A 19,744-nucleotide genomic window follows, 5' to 3' on the forward strand; every position below is an offset into this window, starting at 1 on the left:
GCATCGTTTTTACACATTTTGGAGAGAAAAAATCCAGACCTTTCTTTTAAATTTTGTGCTGCCTTTGTGAAAATGTATGTATTGTTTGAAAAAAAGAAAAAAAAGAAAGAAAATTAAACACCTGATTTATTATAACTCCTCACCAGATACCAATATAGCTTCACACATGGTGCAAAGTCGCTAAAAAAGCACTTCCTTGCATATATATAATGGAGTAACTCAAGTATTCTTTGTTACGGAGACCCAAAATTTTGCGTTCACTCGCAAAATCTTTGTGTTTGTTCAAAAGCAAACGCAAAGTTTCTTGGGGGAACAGAAAACTTTTGCAAGCGTCCCTTTAGGGGTTCCGTACTTTGTTGCCTGCTGACAGAGGTAATACATAAAATAATCTGTAATAGCCATATCCTGCAAACTGATCGGCTAGCATCAGTCACAAGTCTTATTATTATTTCATTGTTATAATATCAAAATGGTTTACACCATACTCACAAAAGGTACATCGTTCCCTCAATTTCTATGGAACTAACCCAACATCCCAGTCTAGTAAAATAACATAAAATATATTTTTAGAGGACTTAAGCAAGTTTGAATTATGACACAAAAATACAGTGATGCAACGACCACATCAAGTTTCATTTGTGGCGAATTACTGCAGTCCAAAAGCAGCCATTGCCCCTCAAAGATGAACAAATATTAAATGATTGAGAACTGATTGTCAACAAATGATTGCCGAACGAGTTCTGTGCTCGACTCGGATCCAAAAAAAAGGTGTCCGCGCATTCAAAAACATTTGAAGATGGCACATCATGAAGTGTTTTCATCCATCACCCATTAATGAAATTAGTGCTGATGAATTCAAGCTAAACGAGAGTTTCACTGAAACCAGAGGCCCAAAGCATTTCACCCAGTGTGCTTCAGCTCAGCACTGCACAGCAGTGGCCTAGCCCGTTATCCAACCTTGAATCAATCCTTCTTTCTATGCCTCCTCTCCTCTTCTCTGTCCTTCCACTCATTTCATCCTTTTGTTTCACTCCACTTTCACCTCATCCATCCCTTTATCATGCTCTGCTTGGGTTGGTTGCCGGCTTGCTCTCATAACCATATAGAAACGTTGCCATTATGACAAATACCGTGCCCAGGAAGAACACACTGCACAGGAGAGAAAAACAAGTGCTTTAAAAAAAAATAATAATAATTTCAATTCATTTTTAAACTTAATTCAGTTGGATTTAAAGCAGTCATTGATCACAAGACATGTATTTTTCACCTGGTAGGTTCAAAGTCCTCAAGCCAGAAATATGAAATTAATGTGGAGAGGATAATTGAAAGTGATGTAGCAAAGCCTTTTAAAATGTTGTCAGCATACTTGATGACAGCAGCTATCACGAGCCCTCCAAGAGCCTGCAGGAAATTCAAATTCAAAAATCAATTTATATTGTTACACATTAATGTTGCAAGAGAAAATCTCTTGTGTTGGTTTCCTGTTCGTTGTTAATGATGAAGCAATTATCAATTCTGACTCGCATGTAAACGTTTGTACCTCACAAGCGAAGTGTTCGGGCTTACCTGAAGGGCGACCACAATCAAGGTCAGCGTGTTGTAGCCCTGGAACATTCCGTGTTCTTGTACTCTGTCGCCATCATAGGCCAACATCCCGAAGAACCCGAAAACCAGGCCAAACATGCCTGCACACAGAAGATAAACGTGAAATATACCACCCACACGTGTACAGTCACAGAAGGAAAGCATAGAAGCAGAATGGCAATTCACCATTCATTTATTTTGAGACAAATAAAGAGTAGGTTTATATTCTCAAATGTTAAAATAATGATTAATAATTCAAATTTGTAAACAGTAAATCAAACTACTGTTGACAAATTTTGTAACCGTATCAGATACAAAACACAGTAAAATATGTACATTTAAAACAACCATTATCTATTTTAATATATTTTATAATTAAATGTATTCCTGTGATGGCAAAGCGGAATTTTCAGAAAGCATTCTAATATGCTGATTTTATGCTAAAGAAACTATATAGTTATATATGTGGTAAGCCTTCCCAGAAAAGTTAAAGGATATAGGTGCAAAGGGAGGGCCAACTCCATATTAAACCCTACGGATTAAGAATGGGATGTTCATGTAAAGGCAGGCGTCTCAAAACTTTTCCAATATTGTGTGTATACAGTTGTGGTCAGAATTATTGGCACCCCTGGTAAATATGATCAAAGATGGCTGTAAAAATAAATCTGCCTTTTTTATCCTTTTGATATATCATCAAAAATCTAACCTTTCATTAAAGTAAAAGAATGCAAAGTTGGAGGAAAATCACATTATTAAATACATTTTATTTATGGACCAAAATGTATTTTCGATGCTTCAAGAGATTCTAATTAACCAACTGATGTCACTTATGTTTGTTATGTTTTTACCTTTCTGGACATGAACAGTATAGTGTGCATACACTTTCACTGAAGGAACAGAAAAGCTCTCGGACTAAACATAAAATATCTTAAACTGTGTTCTGAAGATGAACAGAGGTCTTACGGGTGTGGAACGACATTAGAGTGAGTCATTAATGACATAAATTTCATTTTTGGGTGAACTAACCCTTTAATTCTGAGAAAAGAAATTGAATAATTGTGATAAACTTTGATATGATCAAATTAAAGGTTAATAAATTATCTTTGCACTCACTGAAGAACAGGGAAGCTTTTTTGGCTTAGTTCATTATGATGAACAGAAGTTCACATTAGGAGGTGAATCACTACAGACGCTCAATTCACACATTGCCAGTTATAAATAAACCTTACACCGAGACTCCACATGGCAAGAATAAAAACACACACGCCACACACACATACATATTCGCTTTAAGCTCATGAATGTGACCTCAGACTGTTTTTTTACAAGGATTCTGCTTGTTGAAAGAAATGCAAATTTCAGTTGTTTGAAATTTGAGAACATCTTGGGGTAATATAGATTATACAGAAGGTCAAAAGACTTCTAGTATAAAAATAGGTTACATGTGTCATTGTGCTTCATGTTGTTAATTAATTGTCACCTATCTAAGAGATGAGAAGTGTTAATTTGATCTGAACACCACCATGTTTAGATTGAGGAAAAGCATCACACATTTCTACCCAGTCTAAACTCTTTGCCCTTCATGAGAGGAGCTACTGATTATACTAAAACCACAATTTATTGAGTGAATTCAAATGCAAAGGCCTCTAGTATAGTGGCTGGCAACTTTAGGCAGGTGTCTTCACATTGGCACGCATTGGTGTAGTTGCTCTTGCGATAATCGCAGATAATTAGCCTAGAAATCTAGACGCACACTAGCGGCAGCAAATCTAATCTGCCGCGAGTTTTGTCTAGCAACTCTCAATACAGTTCTGAGCTGTAAAAGCCAAACTCTGGTCAGACCAATCACATCATGTATAGAGTCGGGGGGCGGGGCTTAACATAATGACGGCTGAGTTGCGCTTGCGTGCTTCTAGTAAACACAGAAGCTGTCTTTCGAATAAGCCGCGACTCTAAAAGACTAGGAGTTAAGCTTTTCTCTGAGAAAAGAACAAAGACCGGCACTGAAGTCATTCTTAAGAAGGGAAGATGTGTTCGGAGTTTTGCCGACCGGATATGGTGAAAGTTTAATCTATCAGCTAGCTCCGCTTCACCTTCGTTGCTCTGGTTGGTTGTAGCGCTATCCTATTGCGTGCAGAGAAAGTTTGAAAGACAACCGTTTATCCCGTCTCTCGGATTGAGCCCTGTCTATGGTGAGTTTCCAGACCAAACATCTGGATGTGGGTCTGGCTTGTCAGGCTAACAGATAAAGGTATCGTTTCGAAACCATTTTAAAACCTATTTTAAAGATGCGTTCTTAAGCCTCCAAACACTGTAGCCATGCAAATGAGCTGTTAAAACAGATTCCCGACCCCTGGTTTAGTATATATAGAGTGGTGCAGAGATAGACCAAAACCCAGGAACGAGTTAGTATTTTAGCACTTCCGGTTCCATTGTCCTGAAGGCAACGGGTTTTTGAATAGACTTTTGGTTAAATGCTTGAAATAAGGTCTGTGGTGAAAACAAGCTCAAGATATTATATAAATACATCAGAATAATTACATCCGTATCACCCTCTTGTGATTTTTTAAAAGCTTTTACCTATCTTGCAAAAGGTGGTTGTTAACAAGTGGCTAAATTGGACTAAAAAGGTTATCTGGGACATAAAACGTCATCCGCCGAATAATAAAACTCGCTACTCACTAGTCGACATTCAAAGCCTTGTGTTGTAAAGCCTGTTTTTTAAACAAAGACTGAAAGAGTTGTTGGAAGCTTAGTGGTGGTGACGTTGAAGTTGTGCAACCATGGTGTAGTTTGTTTAAAGCCTACGTTTAGCTTTTGACTTCTGCCACTTGCATTTATGCCTTAAAAAAATCATAGAAGTGGTGTTAATTTGTGAAGATTACCACGATGAACAAAAACGTGCAAGCTTTTGTTAGTCACAGATCTTATTTTCTGCAATTATCCAAGCACGGTTTATTTCTTTAAAACATACTTACCAAGCTGGATGTTTCGGACCCAAACACTCTGCTTGGTCTCTTTAAGGATCTTCTCAAAGTAGACGCCAGCAAACCCACTGGAGAAACAGGCCACCAACACGGCCACCAGCCCCACAAACTGTGAGCCTGCAGTCAGCTGCTCTTTCTGAGGGTCCGACGGAGAGTCCGTTGGCCACTGTCCAAACAAGCAATCATAAATATATCAAAAATTCCAACAGAAAACACAAATGTTTAGGCATTTAATCAAGTTATCTTTACCTGTACAAGTGCAACCCCGGCCATAAGAATTAGCAGAGACAACCACTGGTACACCCCGAGCCTGCGGCCCAGCATTGACACAGAAAACAGGGCTGTGGTCAGGATCTTCAACTGGTATGTCACCTAGAAGTACACAGGATTAAAAAAAACACACACAACAATAGCCATACATAAATACAAAAATTGTATGCAACTAATGAATGGATACTGACTTACCTGGTAGGTAGCTGCATCAAGGTTGGACAGTGCTACGTAGAGCAGGTTATTCTGTAGCGTGTAGATCCCTGAAGGAATCGCCAGCTTCAGTGTCTCTATAGGTTTGTGTAGAATCTCCTGTCTCAGAATACTGCTCAGCGCTCGGCCGCTGTAACCTGTTCCACACAAATTACACCTGTCACCCAGCAATAATTTAGAGCCATTCCTCCCTGACGTAGTTTCTATTTTATGTAACTATTTGGTGTTACATTACAGCAAGCGTTTTCAACATTGTTACCAATAATAATAATATGTTTCTTGAGCAGCAAATCAGCATATTAGAATGATTTCTGAAGGATCATGTGACTTATATCAAAGTATACTTCACTTTTTATGAGTGTGCACGGGTCAGCGAACAGTGCACGTGAACCATCATCAGAAGAGCGTACTGAACAGCACATACTCTGTACACCCAGGTTGCACATGAATGAATGATGAGGCATTTATATAGCGCTTTCATATGTACTACTGTACACCCAAAGTGCTTCTCATGTCAGGGGTCTCTCCTCAACCACCACCAATATGCAGCAGTATCCGCTTGGATGATGCGACGGCAGCCAGAGTACAATGGCACCAGTGCGCTCACCACACACCAGCGATAGGTGGAGAAGAGAGAGAGTGGAAGGGCCAATTCAGTGAATGGGGATTATTATGAGGCCATGATTGGTAAGGGCCAGTGGAGGGAATTTGGCCAGGACAACAGGGTTACACCCCTACTCTTTACTTTAACAGGTAACCCCGCCATGGGATTTTTAATGGCTATAGAGTCAGGACCTCGTTTTAACGTCTCATCGGAAGAAAGCATTTATTTTTTGCAGTATTTACATGGGCTGTAACCCACGGCGAGAGATTGCTCAAAACTGCGCATTCGTACCAGGTTGATAATATGAGCACTTGAGAAAGAGCTAATCATTACTAATTACAGTGAAGTTTGCCAGGTCAGTGGTATCAAATCTTTGAAAAATATTTAGAATTTGAGGCACAATGTCAAGAAATTAATGGACAGAACTGTACATTCTGCTTTGTAAATTCTGTATTTTAATCAGTGGTCTACTTACTTACTCTTTACATAAATTAACTACTTTTAAACAATTTCTTATGTATTTTCTGTACAACTGTTTACAGCCTCATCATAATTTGATTGTTTTTGAGCTCATGAAAAGCTAATAATTAATGAAGCCATAAAGATGTAAAATTAGTATAAAGGAATCATTTTCAAATAAAAAGCTAAATAAAATGCTAACAAAAAAGAATAATTATACGTTTAAGCTAGCTTGTCATGTAATAATCAACATCAGAAAACTGTGAACATGTTTTAAATGATTAAATATTATAAGTATAGAAGTATTTTAGGTCAAATGTTGACAAAAAAAATCCCTGCCTTACAGAGACATTTTAATACAGCAATTTATTATAGAGAAATGCATTACATCAGATGTTGTTTAGTGTTGAAAGGTGAGCACAAAACTTTTCTAAGTAAATCCCAAAGAAGATCAGACTAAGCAAACGTGCCTCACGCATCTAACAAGCTTTAAAATACACAGACAAAGACACTACATTGAATTTCACACGGCATTCATCTCAATACAATCACCTACTGAAAGAGGTGAATGACTTTCTAAGAACTCCAGTTAGACCTCATTCTTGAAGCGCTTTCAAGGAGGAAGGAAGCGCTATGAAACTTACTGTGATCTTTGAAGACGAGCCCCACACAGGTGAGGATCTTGAGGAACTCTGCCACCACCACAGCAGAGGAGGCAAGGTAACGCGGCCCGTCGCCCTGTAAGGTGCGCGAGTAACGCATGGTCAGCACCAGGGACGTGGTCTGGAACACCAGGACCCCCAGAGAGAGGTACTTAAGCTTGGCTGATGCCATGATGACAGCCTCTCACAAGGAGACCAGGACAGACTGGGGTGACATGAGAGAGAAAAGGGCAAAGAGCAGACAGATGTTGAAATACAATGTTGTCCCAGCTGGGTCTGACAAGCAAGCTGCTCAGTAAACATTAATGCCCAACACTGATGTCCGAAGCTATATAGAATCCAAACTGTATAGTGTCCTTGACCAAGAAATCAAACATTAACCCTCAGTTTACTAAATTCAGAACTGAAATGTTAAACATTTAACGCGATGGATCAAACATTATAAGTGTGTCATCATTTAGTCACATTAATGTTGTCACTCTTTTTTTCTACCATGAAAACACAAAAGGAGATGTTAGTCAGAATGACAGCCTCGGTCACCATTCATCAATGCATCGTTTTCCCATACAGTGAAAGTGAACAGTGACTGAGATTATCATTCCACTCATCAACTTTGTGTTTCCAGGGAAGATAAAGGTTAACATGTGGGTGTGAAAAAAAGGATTATCACACTTAAAATTATCTTACAATTATTGATATAACTTCTAGGTGAATTATTCCTTTAACTGAAGGGTAAAACATATGGACGAAAAGAGTAAATATTCAGAAACATTAGCTACAGAAATATTAAATACATTAAACATTTGAATTCTCGAATTTAATAGTGAATAAATAAATAAATGTAAACGACATCGTTTTTATATGTAAATATTACACATATTTTCAGTCTCACCTTTTCTGTAGATTATTGCAGGAATCCGGAAGCGTTGCAGTTTGAGGAGTTTGAAGGCAAACATAAACTTTCAACCCCTTCAAAGATACATAAGTTGAATCTACATACAGTGAGTGAAATAGTTCAGTTGTGTCTTATTTTGACAGCTAAACACTAAGAGCTACTATTGCTAAGCTATTATTACTTGAGAAAATCGACCGTTCCGGGTGTCCATGCTCAAGGTTATCTGCTATTTGTTTTACTCATGGCGGATTTCTTCATTCATCACGATTGAAAAGCAGACTGTCAAGTGAGTTCCAGAAAATCTTCATATGAAGCTCAACAATCTTGCAGTACTTCCTAGTGTTTTGTTGTTTCGATCTTTTTATTACGAGTCGTTGTCGCCACCTGTCGGTTGGCGGATAGAATGATGTTCAATTTATTTCGATCTCAAACTGGACTTCGTTGATCCACCTGATTTGATGATTGTTATAAAATATCCCTTATTGATGTCAATAAATCTAATACAACAATAAAATAGACAGACAGACAGACAGTCAGACAGACGGATAGATAGATAAATAGATAGATAGATAGATAGATAGATAGATAGATAGATAGATAGATAGATAGATAGATAGATAGATAGATAGATAGATAGATAGATAGATAGATAGATAGATGGGAAAGTCAAGATTGATAGACAGATACAGTCAGACAGAATGATAGATCCAGATAGATAAAATGATAGACAAATAGGTGGACAGAATGATAGATCCAGATATATGAATAGATAAAACAACACACAGACAGATAGACGCAACAGACAGACAGATAAAATAACAGAGACAGACAGACAGTATCACTTCTGCTCCTCAGAGCATTTGATAGACAGGCAGGTTTTCAACAGCTGAGAGTGAATGTTGATCAAAGGATGGGATGTTGTTGGTGTGTACCAGCGGCAGAAAGGACCTCAGTCAGTGAGCTAGATCAATTTGTAAAGGTTTGCCTTTATTTGTTTCAACTCTATTTCAATCATCAATTGTTTTGGATTATTAATACACAGGTTTTGTTCTTTTAAACACAAATTTTAATCTACAAAACACTAAGACGAAACATTTACTTCATTCTAGCATACTGTGTGCATATATTTGGTGGAGAGGAAAAGAAAGTACAATAGGCATAAAAAAAAAAATTATATACAGCACATATAAAATAGCTTTGCATAACATTTGGGTGAAAATACAATGCTCCAAAAGCCTTGCTTTGATCTTTATTCGGTGGAATAACACCCTTTAAATTGCTTAGATTTCAGTACCCTAAAGAATAAAGATCATACTGTTGAAGGGCCCTTAAGTGCTACAGGATATTAACTCTTTCCAAATGAATGTGCCATGTGGAGCCTATAGTATAGTAATATGTTTCTATTTGCATAAGCAGACTCTCTTAATATTGACCTTGAGCACACACAATATTACTGATCCACCCATTTCTGAACAAATACAGCATACTGGAAGTTCATAAGACCTTAGACAGTATTTTATCACCACTCTGGCTAATGTATGCATGCATTTTTAAATACTATTATGAGTGTTTATTTGGCATTTAAGAGACCCGGGGGGGCTTTATTGTGCAAAACACAGAAAAAGAATATGATTGTACTAATCGATTTATATAAAGCTTTGCTCAAAACACAAAACAGAAAAAGTAAAACAGTACATTTAGATTGTATAAAGTATGATCAACTATGATTGAAACGGTTGCACAGACAGGTTGGCTGTAAATAAGAGAGAAAATACATGACATAAAACTTGCGTAAATAAAAGGTACATCTTCAGAACTTCAGAAACTGCTTAGAATATTAATATAAAGTAACAAAAAAAGCAGAACACAACAAATAAAATAGTAACAAAGGTAACAAAGATGTTGTAATTTAAAAGGCACCGATAATATTATTTGTCCAGACGTTTCCGATAGGCTCAAGTGGCTTGACGATGGCTGTTCCTCTGTCGTGTTTGTGTGGCCACTGAATACTGCATACCATTTCAAAAGAACCCATTCATATGTACAAACCTCCTTTTACCTCTTTTAAACATTGGCTAGGCAGAGAAAAAACCGTAACAGACGACATAGAAAGAGATTTGAAAAAAAAAAGTAATATTAAACTATTTACACCACAGTTTAGCTCTGAACCACACATGAATGAATGAGATGTATGTGGGCGTGAGTACATCCATGCTACCAGTAACAAAAAATAAACGAGTACCGGCAATTCATTTAAGAAACATTTCATGATCTAAACAAAAACTGAGAACACATGAAAGCTGACCCATTATATAAAAATATTATGTAAATTATCCATTAAAAGGATAGTTTATGCAAAAATGGAAATCCTTATTTATTAATTACTCACCATGTCATTCTAAACCCCTACCACAAAAGATATTTTGAAGAATGTTTCAACTCATTTTCTCTTCATACAATAATGGGTCGTTTTAATAACCATTTTGACTTTTATTGTAAATTTTAAAAAAATATAAAAAATTAATTTTGCGTTCCAAACAAGAAGGTCACACAGGTTTGGAACGACATGAGGGTGAGTAAAATTATAACATTTTCACTTTTTGGTGAACTATCCCTTTAAGGTTGGTACCAACTAAGCATATTTGAATTTATTATCAACAAAAACTATCAAAGAAAGATGGCAGATTACTTTAGAGAATGTCCTTCAAAACATAAAAGGTTTGGCTAAAATTTGTAATTAACATCCCCAAACCGAGGACAATAACCGACTCCTTAGCTTGGCAGTGTAATTGTACATTGGTAAAAGTGCCTCAGGTCGTAGATGGCCGTAAACTGAATTCCCGAGTTGTTGAAGCTGTTTCTCTGTTTAGTTCTAGGCTCCTGTGAACTAAAATATTCAGGCTAGTAGGAATTTACGATACGCAAACTTCATAGTCAAAATGCAGAGAGTAGCAAAGACATGGAGGGTGGAGAGAAGTATAGTTGGCCATTCCCTTGACAGCTGAAGAGAGAGAATCAAAATGGCCGTGCAATTAAACTCTCAAAGGTCCGAGTTTCTACGCATACACACTGCTGCGCTGGGACTGCTGGGACTTTGTCGGCTGCGCAGCCTGTGAAGGGGGCTGCAGCTGGGCTTGTTCAGGAATGTGTGTGTGGCAGGAAGGAGGCAGTGTGCGGGGGTTTCCTAGAGGGGTGGGACTTGTGGTGACATCGGACCAGTCTGAGTTGGAGTGGGGGGACGAAGAGGACCAGGGGTCGGGCGATTCGGGCGAGGGGGTGAGGTAGGGGTGCTCGCTGGGATTGTGTGCGGGATGACCGGGGGTGGTTCCCTCAGAGCCAGCGGGGCAACTGTGCTGGGAAGGCGGCGTGGGATATTTATCCACGGGACTCTGGCGTGGCTGATAGGATGCCACCTGCCGTGCCTGGCTCTCTTGCAGCCCGTGAGGAAGCGCGTGGTTGTGACCATGGGGGTGCGGAAGGGTGTGAGACAGGCTGTGCTGCATTCCCACATCAGGAATGGGGAACATCATACCCTGGTTGCAGTGCAAGTGCTGACCTTGCGTCTGATTTTGCCCCTGTGCCTGTATCTGCCCCTGCTGCGCCTGCTTAAGGAGGTTCTGCCCGCTTCCTGTCGCCATCATCTGGAAGGTGACAATGGGAGGCAGCTGTTCACGGCTCATGGTGACGTTCATTGGGGTGAGCATGCCTGGGCTGTGGTGCTGCTGCATGCTGTTGTGGCCTGCACTCATCTGGTGGGGCGACATGATGCTAAACATGTGGCTATTGTAGCTGTGTTTGGCCAGACCCACCCAGCTCTGCTGCTGGCCCAACATGTGACTTACAGGGGGCAACATGGGCCTCGTTGATGGGCTGTTTAGCAGAGGGGGAGAATTTGCTGTGCTGGAGGCGGCCACGGCCTCTCCTGCGTACGAGTGTGGAGACTCAAGGGAATCCACAGGGGACATGGTGACCGAGCTCTCTGAGAGACCGCTGGCTCCTTTGGTGACATTTCCTCCGGCTCCAGGCACCGCCACCACACTTGGCCCCTCTCCTCCGGCCGGCTTCTTCCGCCTCTTGGCCTTCATTTCTTTCAGCTCTTTGGCTGTCCCAGCTGCGACAGCACTTGCTTTTCCTCCGGCTCGGCGATTCTTTTTGCCCTGCGGTCCTGGACGCATACCGAGGATGAATCCTGTGCCATTTGGTCCACAGACCATTGAGGAGTGTCCTCCGCCATTGCCCACGTGATTAGGCCCAGAGTGTGGGCTGTGCACCAAGTTGTACTGGTCCAAAAGACGCACTATGTCATGATGCATTCGTTCTTGCGCAGTATCACGAGGCAGGCGGTCAAGATGGTCGGTGATGTCACGGTTTGAATAATGATCTAGGAGAACTTGAGCCGCTTCAAAGCTGCCCTCTCTGGCAGCCAGGAACAAGGGGGTCTCCTCCTACATCACAGAACAGAAAAGTGAAGTGTTTGGCTGACACCCAAAACTTTTGTGTGTTTAAAAGTGATTAAATATGCACATAAACAAATTGACATGGTAGAGTACCTTGTTGTCCTGCATGTCTCGATTGGCTCCATTCTTTAGTAGCGCCAGAGTGGCTTCTACATTATTGACAGCGGCGGCCCAGTGCAAAGCCGACTTGCCTGTGGATGAGAGGAGCATGACAGAATTAAACAGGGAATTTTATTTCCAGATTTTATTTTATTTCCATTTATCAACAGAGTTCTTTGCTCTGATCTTACCATGGTCATCCACTGCATTGACATCTGCATGACAGTGCACCAGTTCCTCCACCATACCCTCCACTGCCAGTCTGGCTGCCAGGATGAGTGGTGTGGTGCCATCATTCATACGAGCATCAAGATCCGTGGCACGATTCCGGATAAGAATCTAGAGTAACACGTAACAGTAATGATTGGGTATGTGCACACAAAACTTTAGAACATGTTTCTTTTAAATACAAGAAACCCTAAATATAAAGTTTTGTATATTACTTATGCATATTATACTAGCTGTGCAAATATATTATTACATACATTTTTTTTATATTACGATGCATGACGTAATTAAGGAAACAACTGCAGTAGGAGATACAATCAATGACCAAGTAGCTATCAAAATAAATAAAAACACACCAATCAAACAGTTTCATCACAATATTCTTAAACAAATTGGGGGGTTATAATATATTATAATAAACACATTTTACTTGAAAAATACTAAAATATGCTCATTTCCAAAGTAAAAGCAGACTGATCACAATGTTTTATAATTTACATTACAATGGAACAAATTCATAAATAAATAATAGGTATTTAAATAAGAGTATTTTCTGGCAATACAATATTTTATTTGTTTTTTTATAACAATCTCTCCCTCCCTCCCTCCCTCCCTCCCTCCCTCCCTCCCTCCCTCCCTCCCTCCCTCCCTCCCTCCCTCCCTCTCTCCCTCTCTCTCTCTATATATATATATATATATACACACTAACTAAATTTATAATCAAAGCATTAATCAATATTTATCCTCCTATATTATTATTATTATGATTTTGAATGATTCTTTCCAGTTATAATATTACTTAACCAATAGAACCACTGATTGTTTGCTTCTTCATTTATGTTTTCTAAAGTTTGTATTTGGTCTCTGAGGAGTGTCTGAGGGTCTGTCCTAGGGATGTGTGATGTGTCACTAGTCACTTGATAGCAGAACATGTTGTTGTGTGTTTGGATTTTGGAGCTATCACGCACCCCTAATATGCCAGAAGTGCAGTAAGTAACAGAGCTTACTTACTTAGCCCAGATTCCAGAGATGAAATATAAATTTGTCTTTCTTTTGATTTTATATTTTCTTAATTTTATTTCCTTTTACTGAAACACTAAAGAGTTATGGTGAAAACTGTCTGTACGAAAGATCTGGTAGAGAGGGAGCACGGCCTACAAATTCCTTGTGAGACTTTATTAATTGCTGATTAAACTGCAAACAATTTTTCAGTACATTTTTATTTTATTAATTGCACTCCTGACTCTTGTTTTTTTAATTCTTCACAGCATGTCTTGGGTCATAAACTATTATACCCTTAACAAGATGTGTAGGAACACATCCCCTTACCTGGAAGACACCTTGGGCATCTGCTGCCACGGCCGCATGGAGAGGGGTGCGGCCCATGTTATCATGAGCATTGGCATCAGCACCGGCATCCAACAGTCTCTTGGCAGCATCTGCTCGGGCATATCGTGCAGCGAGGTGAAGTGCTGTCTCTCCAGTGCGATCAGTCTGGGCATTGAGTGATGCACCCTGGCCAATCAAGTCGGTAATGACGTTTGTGCCAGGCTCGTCAGCACCACTTTCCTCTTCCTCCTCTACCAGCATGCTGCCACAATCAGGGCTGCTGCCACTTCGTAGAGATGCCAGCATGAGAGGAGTGAAACCATCTATAAGCATGACAGAGAATACAGAGTTAGTAAAACTTTTAAAAGGAAATAAAAGGGTGAAAACCTTCTTTCCTCATCTACCCAGATTGTGAGCAAGAAATAAGCTTATTCTATTAACCTGGTCCTTTAACATTGACATCCAAGCTGTCCATATCTATGTCCGCCTGAGGGGGAGTAAGTGTGATGTCAGCGGCTTTGTGATGCTGCAGGGTCCACTCTCTCCTGTCCACTCCTCCATCCACTCCGACAGGAAGCAACGGCTTATCCTCCATCTATGTGGTTAGAGAGATGCATTTAGATGGGTCATAAATAAAGATACCTGTTACTGTGATCTTGAGGGGTTAGGGAGATATCATTGCTTACCCTGGATTTTTTAGGTAGATGATCCTCTTCTGACCAATGATGGGAAGAACTGCCATCCATCAAACCTCCATCCTGTGCCTTTTGCATGCTCCTGAGATAAAGTGGAGAAGAGAGAAAAGGAATGATTAGACATGCCACCTGAAATGAACAGATTTACAGAAGCATGTAAAAAAGCTTCAGGCTGTTGCTGCCTTTAAGGTAACATGATTATTTTGTTGCATTAGCACTAAAAAATGTCCTTGCTGCAACCAAAAGTAATTATTTGTACTATATAGTACGAGAGAAACGGTACGCTAACAGAATAGAATATATAGTATGCGAAAAACCTTAGACGAAAAGTCCCTGGATGACCTATACTTCCAGCGAGATTCTGAAGTGCGTATTTGATGGACACATTACTATCCCATGAGGCCACAGGAGAGGATTTATGAATGGAGGTGAAGAAGTGAACTAACTCATGCTGGTAAGTCACGTGACAGTAACAACCTGGCGGATATAGTATATCTGAATTTCAATGATATTACCCTCATTAATACTATATTAAACGCAAGTTCAAATTCAAATGTAATACCTACTTGACAGTATGTGATTTTAGATGTACTGCCTATATAGTACATTAAATAAATAAATCTAATTTACGAGATAAATGCACAAGTATATAGTTTAGTGGGAAACTGTGATTTTGTTCAGTTTTCCTACTGATAAATAAACAACACACATTTTCTATAATTCTCTGTGGGGGTACAAGAACAAAACAATCCATAAAGCCTAAGTTACACACTTACATTAGTGCTAAAAACGTACGTATTTGTCAGTAACTGCCAAACACTGAACGAACAAATCGTAAAAATTCCAACTTATCAATTGTTAAGAGCTTCCCAAGAGGACTTGAAGGCAGCACATCTGACATCATTATGGAGTTCAGGCACACACTTACTTCATGCCAAAATCATCCTGTCCCAGTGGCTCTCTCCGTTTGCTGTCATTCTTTGCTAGAAAGCCGTCAGGAAGCCATAAAGTCCCATGCTTGCGTTTACGCTTGGCAGCCAACACACCCAGCACCAAAATGAGCATTATGATAGCTGCAGCCACAGCAGCCAGGTAAAGGAGAGTAGGCGGAGAGGGAGGTGGAGTGTCATCACCTGAGGTGGTAGAGGTTGGTAACAAAGATTAGAAACAGAGAACATAGTGAAAACTACAATTGCATTTTGGTGTAGCCCTATTTTGTTAGTTTACTTACTGCTCACGGAGTAGATGGGATACGACAGCTCTGATCTTATGTACTCGGCAGCAATGAAGGCCGCAGCCTGTTTTGAACTGGAGATGCATTCTTTCGAGTGCTGAGAACACTGTCTATTGTCAATCTCCAGGTGAACCTTTGATCTAAACCATGGAGACATAAAAAATCATGTTAATTCATTAAAAAATTCAACAACATTAGGGTAAAGATAGTATTTTAATTTTGGGGCGAGGAACATACCCAATAACCTCCTTCTCCAGCTCTCGTTTTCCACGTTGCTTCATAGCGGCGATACCGCTTTGAATTTCATTCTGCTCAGTTCCATAGTATGGGTACACCATAGGTCTCTTTTGCCCATCCAGCTTAAGTCGCAGGTTGGTGTGCAGAAGCGTCCCCAAAGAGCGCAGGAAACCCTTAAGGTCACCCAGCAGCTCCTCAGGCTGCAACAGCACCACAATCACCAGTGTGCCATCAGCTAGCTTGGGAGGAGTGTCTGTGGCACAGTCCAGACCGTCCCAGCCACAGACTTCTGTGTTGCAGCCCTGGTTACAATGACCATTGGCGTAATGATCTGCACAGTATCTTTCATATCTGTAGAGGAATTAGGGTAAAGACAGATGGGAGATAGAATCAGACTCGATTCATCTTTTGTTGTGTCACTGTGCAGAGAGAGCAAACAGTAGTAAAGTAAATAAATGTGAAATGCTATGGCTCTGACAGTATATAAATAATATACTGTTATACTAGTGTGAACCTACGCTAGTCTCACGGTTCAGTTAGATTACGATTATCATGTCATCGATTCGGGTTCAATTTGATATCACAATGCATTGACGATGCACTGCATCTTCATGCATACAATTTTGTCAGTAAGTTATATGAACTGAACCTTTAATTTTACCTGTTTAAAAAAAAACACTTTTTGAAAGTATCAAACATCAAACTCAAAATCAAGTCTGGGCACAGAAGACAACAGGAGTATTTAAAAATAGAAAAATACACGCTTTCCTATTGCGGTCTTTGATGTTGAAATTAGCTGATGATCAATAAAATGCAGCTCATATCTGTTGTTTTCGGTGATGTGAAGTATATATTTATATCCATTTTGCGGAGACACATTTATGTGCCCACATGTAAATGAAAGATGTCAGCTTTTAAAGTAGTTGGAGCATTTTAATTACTCGCACTTGCCCCTCTCTGCCATTGTGTGCTACCACGACAAAGCACACACACAACAAATGACGTCAGAAAAGAAATGTTGTTTGAAAAGAAAATAATCAGTTATGGTCTATTACTGAACCGATACCAAATCATCCTCGTCTGCGTCCCGATGTATCGCAGAAACGATTAATTTGAAACCCCTACTGTTATATATCAAATGTAATTATGTAATAATCATAATTATGATAATAAAGTTGTAGGGTCAGTAAGATTTTTTTTATGTTTTAAAAGAGGCTCAAAGAAGTATTATATCAAAAAATACAGTAAAAACTGTTATATTCAAACATATAAGGAGCATTATCTTTGCAATTTTTCCCAAAGAAAAGAGTGAGGTTTACACATACTTGCAAGTGTTTGCTGACGAATGATTCTGGCATTCAAAGCTGTCGAAGAGACAACCTTCATTGTTGCACTGTGGGTCACAGCGGCCGTTATGGAATAAGTTCCAGCAGGGCTCTGGTGATTGGCAGTTCTTCCAGGGCTTGTCCCAATGAAGCGTACAGTCGCCTCCATCCCACTCGCACTCTGGGTTCTTACATTGCGGGTCACATACTTTGTCTCCCGCCCGCCGTTGACATTCCAAATAAGGGCAGGAAGGTTCAATAATTTGACAGGTCTGCCCACTGAAGCCGGGTGGACACCGGCAGCGGTTCGAATCATCTGGCATACAGGTGCCACCGTTATGACACAAGCAGCGGTTTGTGTTGCTCTCGCAGTGCGTTCCAGTAAAACCTGTTAAACAGTGGCACTGCGGGCGACCCATTATCTCCACACACTGTCCGCCATTCTGACAGCGCAAACTGGCACAGGGGAACATCTCATAATTGCCACAGTTAAAGCCAGTGTAACCCTGAAAGAGCCACAGAGAGGGCGTCAGATGTCAAAAATAAACCAAATCACACTGCTACTTTACAACTAAATGACTGGAGGCTAGTAAGACAGCAACAGTGAGTGAAAGGAGAGTAAAATATTAGTTAAAAGAGGGAATCAAGAGTTTCACTTCATACCTGATTTATGCAGCCTTAGTCTTTAGTGCAAGCATGAGAGTAAGGAGAGAACAAGCAGTCTTGATAAAGGGAAACATTTTCACTCAAAGCCAAGAAGAGTCAAGCAAAGCAAATGCAGCTGTTAAAGGTTGTAAGAGAAATGCCGGAAACCACAGTAAAAGTCACATAAGTCATTAAAATACCCTCCTCCAACTCTCAGGGAGTTCGTGAAAATTAGATAGAGGCTTTATGTATTTACCCAAATTAGGGAATGCTTCAGTACGACAGCTGATATTACAGGTTTTTTTTAATGTAGTCATACTGGCCAGTATTGGACATTTAATTGTGCATGCTCAATTTCTATATTTTTACATTTAGAATGGCATCATCCAACGGTTGAATTAAAAAAAAAAAAAAAAATCTTTAAAAACACTAATTAGTTAATAATAGTGTTTACTTTTTTTTAGCAAATCTCAAAATTATAATAGTGTGCCTTAAAATGTTGTCATAACATTTAAAACAATTATATTAGTATTTTAAAATCAGTCACATAATCAGTTAAGACAAAAAAATAAGGAAGACATTATTAAAACCAATAATAATAATTTGATCATTATTTATTTATTTTTACAGAACAAAAGTAAAATTACAAAACAAACACTTATGACAGCCTTAATTTCTTTGCTTTCAAACATTAAACCAATGAGATTTTATTTTGGTGGAAAACCGCATGGGGAACTTAACACTGACACTATGAATTTGGAAATATGATTGGAGCATGTTGCACTACCAAATGCAATTTATAAGCGATTCAAACACAGCACGTCCATTTACTCGCATTTGGCGCATTGGTCTAACCCTGTCTAACATGCTAAGTGTGTCCCGCAGATGGCACAGCAAGCTCATGCAGCTCTGTCAGAAGCAATCCGTGCATTATAAAAATGTATAAGAAAACGTGAGATTTTGCAGTTTATTTAGTAATTTTTTAAGGCCATTTGTATCGGTCATGATTTTAATATTGGTGCATCCTTAATAGGAATCAATTAAATAGACAAAAATTGGTTTTCACTTTATTTTACAGTGAATTTGTTAGAAGTTACATGTACTTATTGTAGTAATAACAGAAAATGATGCATAATTACATGCAACTAATCCTAAACTAAGTCCTGTTCCTAACTCTATAGAGTATACATGTTTTTAATCAATATTACTATTAATAGTATAAGATTAATTACACTTTAACACTGTAAGGACACCTCAAAAGTAACTGTAACCAAAATTTAGAGGTGATTTAGGCCCACTGACTAGAAAGTCAGCCTTTAAATACTCTGTAGTACAGAAAAAAACACATACAATACTGTACAAAGGTTTGGGGTCAGTAAGAATTCAGTTTGAAATCATTTATTTTGAATTTGTTTTCAACCTTTATAACAATAATATGTTTAATGATCACCAAATCAGCATATTATAATGTTTTCCAAAGGATCGACAAAGAAGTAATGGTTGCTGATAAATCCTTCACAGAAATAAATGTAATTTTAAAATATATAGCATAAGACACAAAAAACATTAAAAAAACATTACAGACCCCAAACTTTTGAATGATAGTGTACATGTATATAAATACGAACACTGCACTTACAGGTTGGCATGCACAGCTGTATCCATGTACTGAACTCATGTTCATGGCACATCTGCCATTGTTGTGGCATGGCTTGGACTGGCACAGATCCACCATTGACTCGCAGCGTTGCCCTATAGGGAGATGGAGAGCACAAAAAAGTGTAAAAATAAGAAAATTGCTGAATCAAAGACTTAATCTAT

At 39.2% G+C, this 19,744-nt stretch overlaps 2 protein-coding genes across 4 annotated transcripts in view; both read right to left on the reverse strand.

Annotated features, from left to right (window-relative positions):
- Positions 1–108: 108 nt before the first annotated feature.
- slc35a3a (solute carrier family 35 member A3a) lies at positions 109–8,044 on the reverse strand. 3 transcript variants are annotated; one of them, XM_067413983.1, is made up of 9 exons: positions 7,856–8,044; positions 7,672–7,748; positions 6,762–6,984; positions 5,037–5,191; positions 4,821–4,943; positions 4,563–4,737; positions 1,567–1,685; positions 1,268–1,401; positions 109–1,149 (listed from the first exon to the last, which is right to left on the reverse strand). In XM_067413983.1, the coding sequence occupies exons 3-9, from the start codon at positions 6,949–6,951 to the stop codon at positions 1,059–1,061; spliced, it is 987 nt and encodes a 328-aa protein (XP_067270084.1). In that variant the 5' UTR covers positions 6,952–6,984; positions 7,672–7,748; positions 7,856–8,044; the 3' UTR covers positions 109–1,058. The 3 variants fall into 3 exon arrangements, with proteins under 3 accessions (XP_067270084.1, XP_067270083.1, XP_067270082.1); XM_067413982.1 differs by having other exon boundaries at positions 7,672–7,771; XM_067413981.1 differs by having other exon boundaries at positions 7,672–8,044.
- A 1,615-nt stretch (positions 8,045–9,659) lies between these two features.
- Positions 9,660–19,744, reverse strand: part of notch2 (notch receptor 2) — a 62,167-nt gene continuing 52,082 nt past the window's right edge. Inside the window, exons 24-34 of the mRNA XM_067413980.1 lie at positions 19,563–19,675; positions 17,279–17,784; positions 15,954–16,304; positions 15,714–15,856; positions 15,411–15,615; positions 14,474–14,564; positions 14,229–14,382; positions 13,788–14,110; positions 12,422–12,569; positions 12,225–12,322; positions 9,660–12,119 (exon numbers count right to left, since the gene is read on the reverse strand). Coding sequence (XP_067270081.1) covers positions 10,731–12,119; positions 12,225–12,322; positions 12,422–12,569; positions 13,788–14,110; positions 14,229–14,382; positions 14,474–14,564; positions 15,411–15,615; positions 15,714–15,856; positions 15,954–16,304; positions 17,279–17,784; positions 19,563–19,675 — 3,521 coding nt within the window. The 3' untranslated portion in view covers positions 9,660–10,730. The remainder of the gene's footprint in view (positions 12,120–12,224; positions 12,323–12,421; positions 12,570–13,787; positions 14,111–14,228; positions 14,383–14,473; positions 14,565–15,410; positions 15,616–15,713; positions 15,857–15,953; positions 16,305–17,278; positions 17,785–19,562; positions 19,676–19,744) is intronic.

Source organism: Pseudorasbora parva, chromosome 13 (assembly GCF_024679245.1).
Source record: "Pseudorasbora parva isolate DD20220531a chromosome 13, ASM2467924v1, whole genome shotgun sequence".
Taxonomy (NCBI): Eukaryota; Metazoa; Chordata; class Actinopteri; order Cypriniformes; family Gobionidae; genus Pseudorasbora; species Pseudorasbora parva.

Bases quoted from the DNA above. Each gene is read 5' to 3' on its own strand.
- slc35a3a (XM_067413983.1), bottom strand. From the start codon at position 6,951: ATGGCATCAGCCAAGCTTAAGTACCTCTCTCTGGGGGTCCTGGTGTTC. The intron at 4,738-4,820 runs GTAAAGATAACT...TTGTTTGGACAG, and splicing joins CCGGGGTTGCACTTGTACAG to TGGCCAACGGACTCTCCGTC. The intron at 1,402-1,566 runs GTAAGCCCGAAC...AATTTCCTGCAG, and splicing joins TGATTGTGGTCGCCCTTCAG to GCTCTTGGAGGGCTCGTGAT.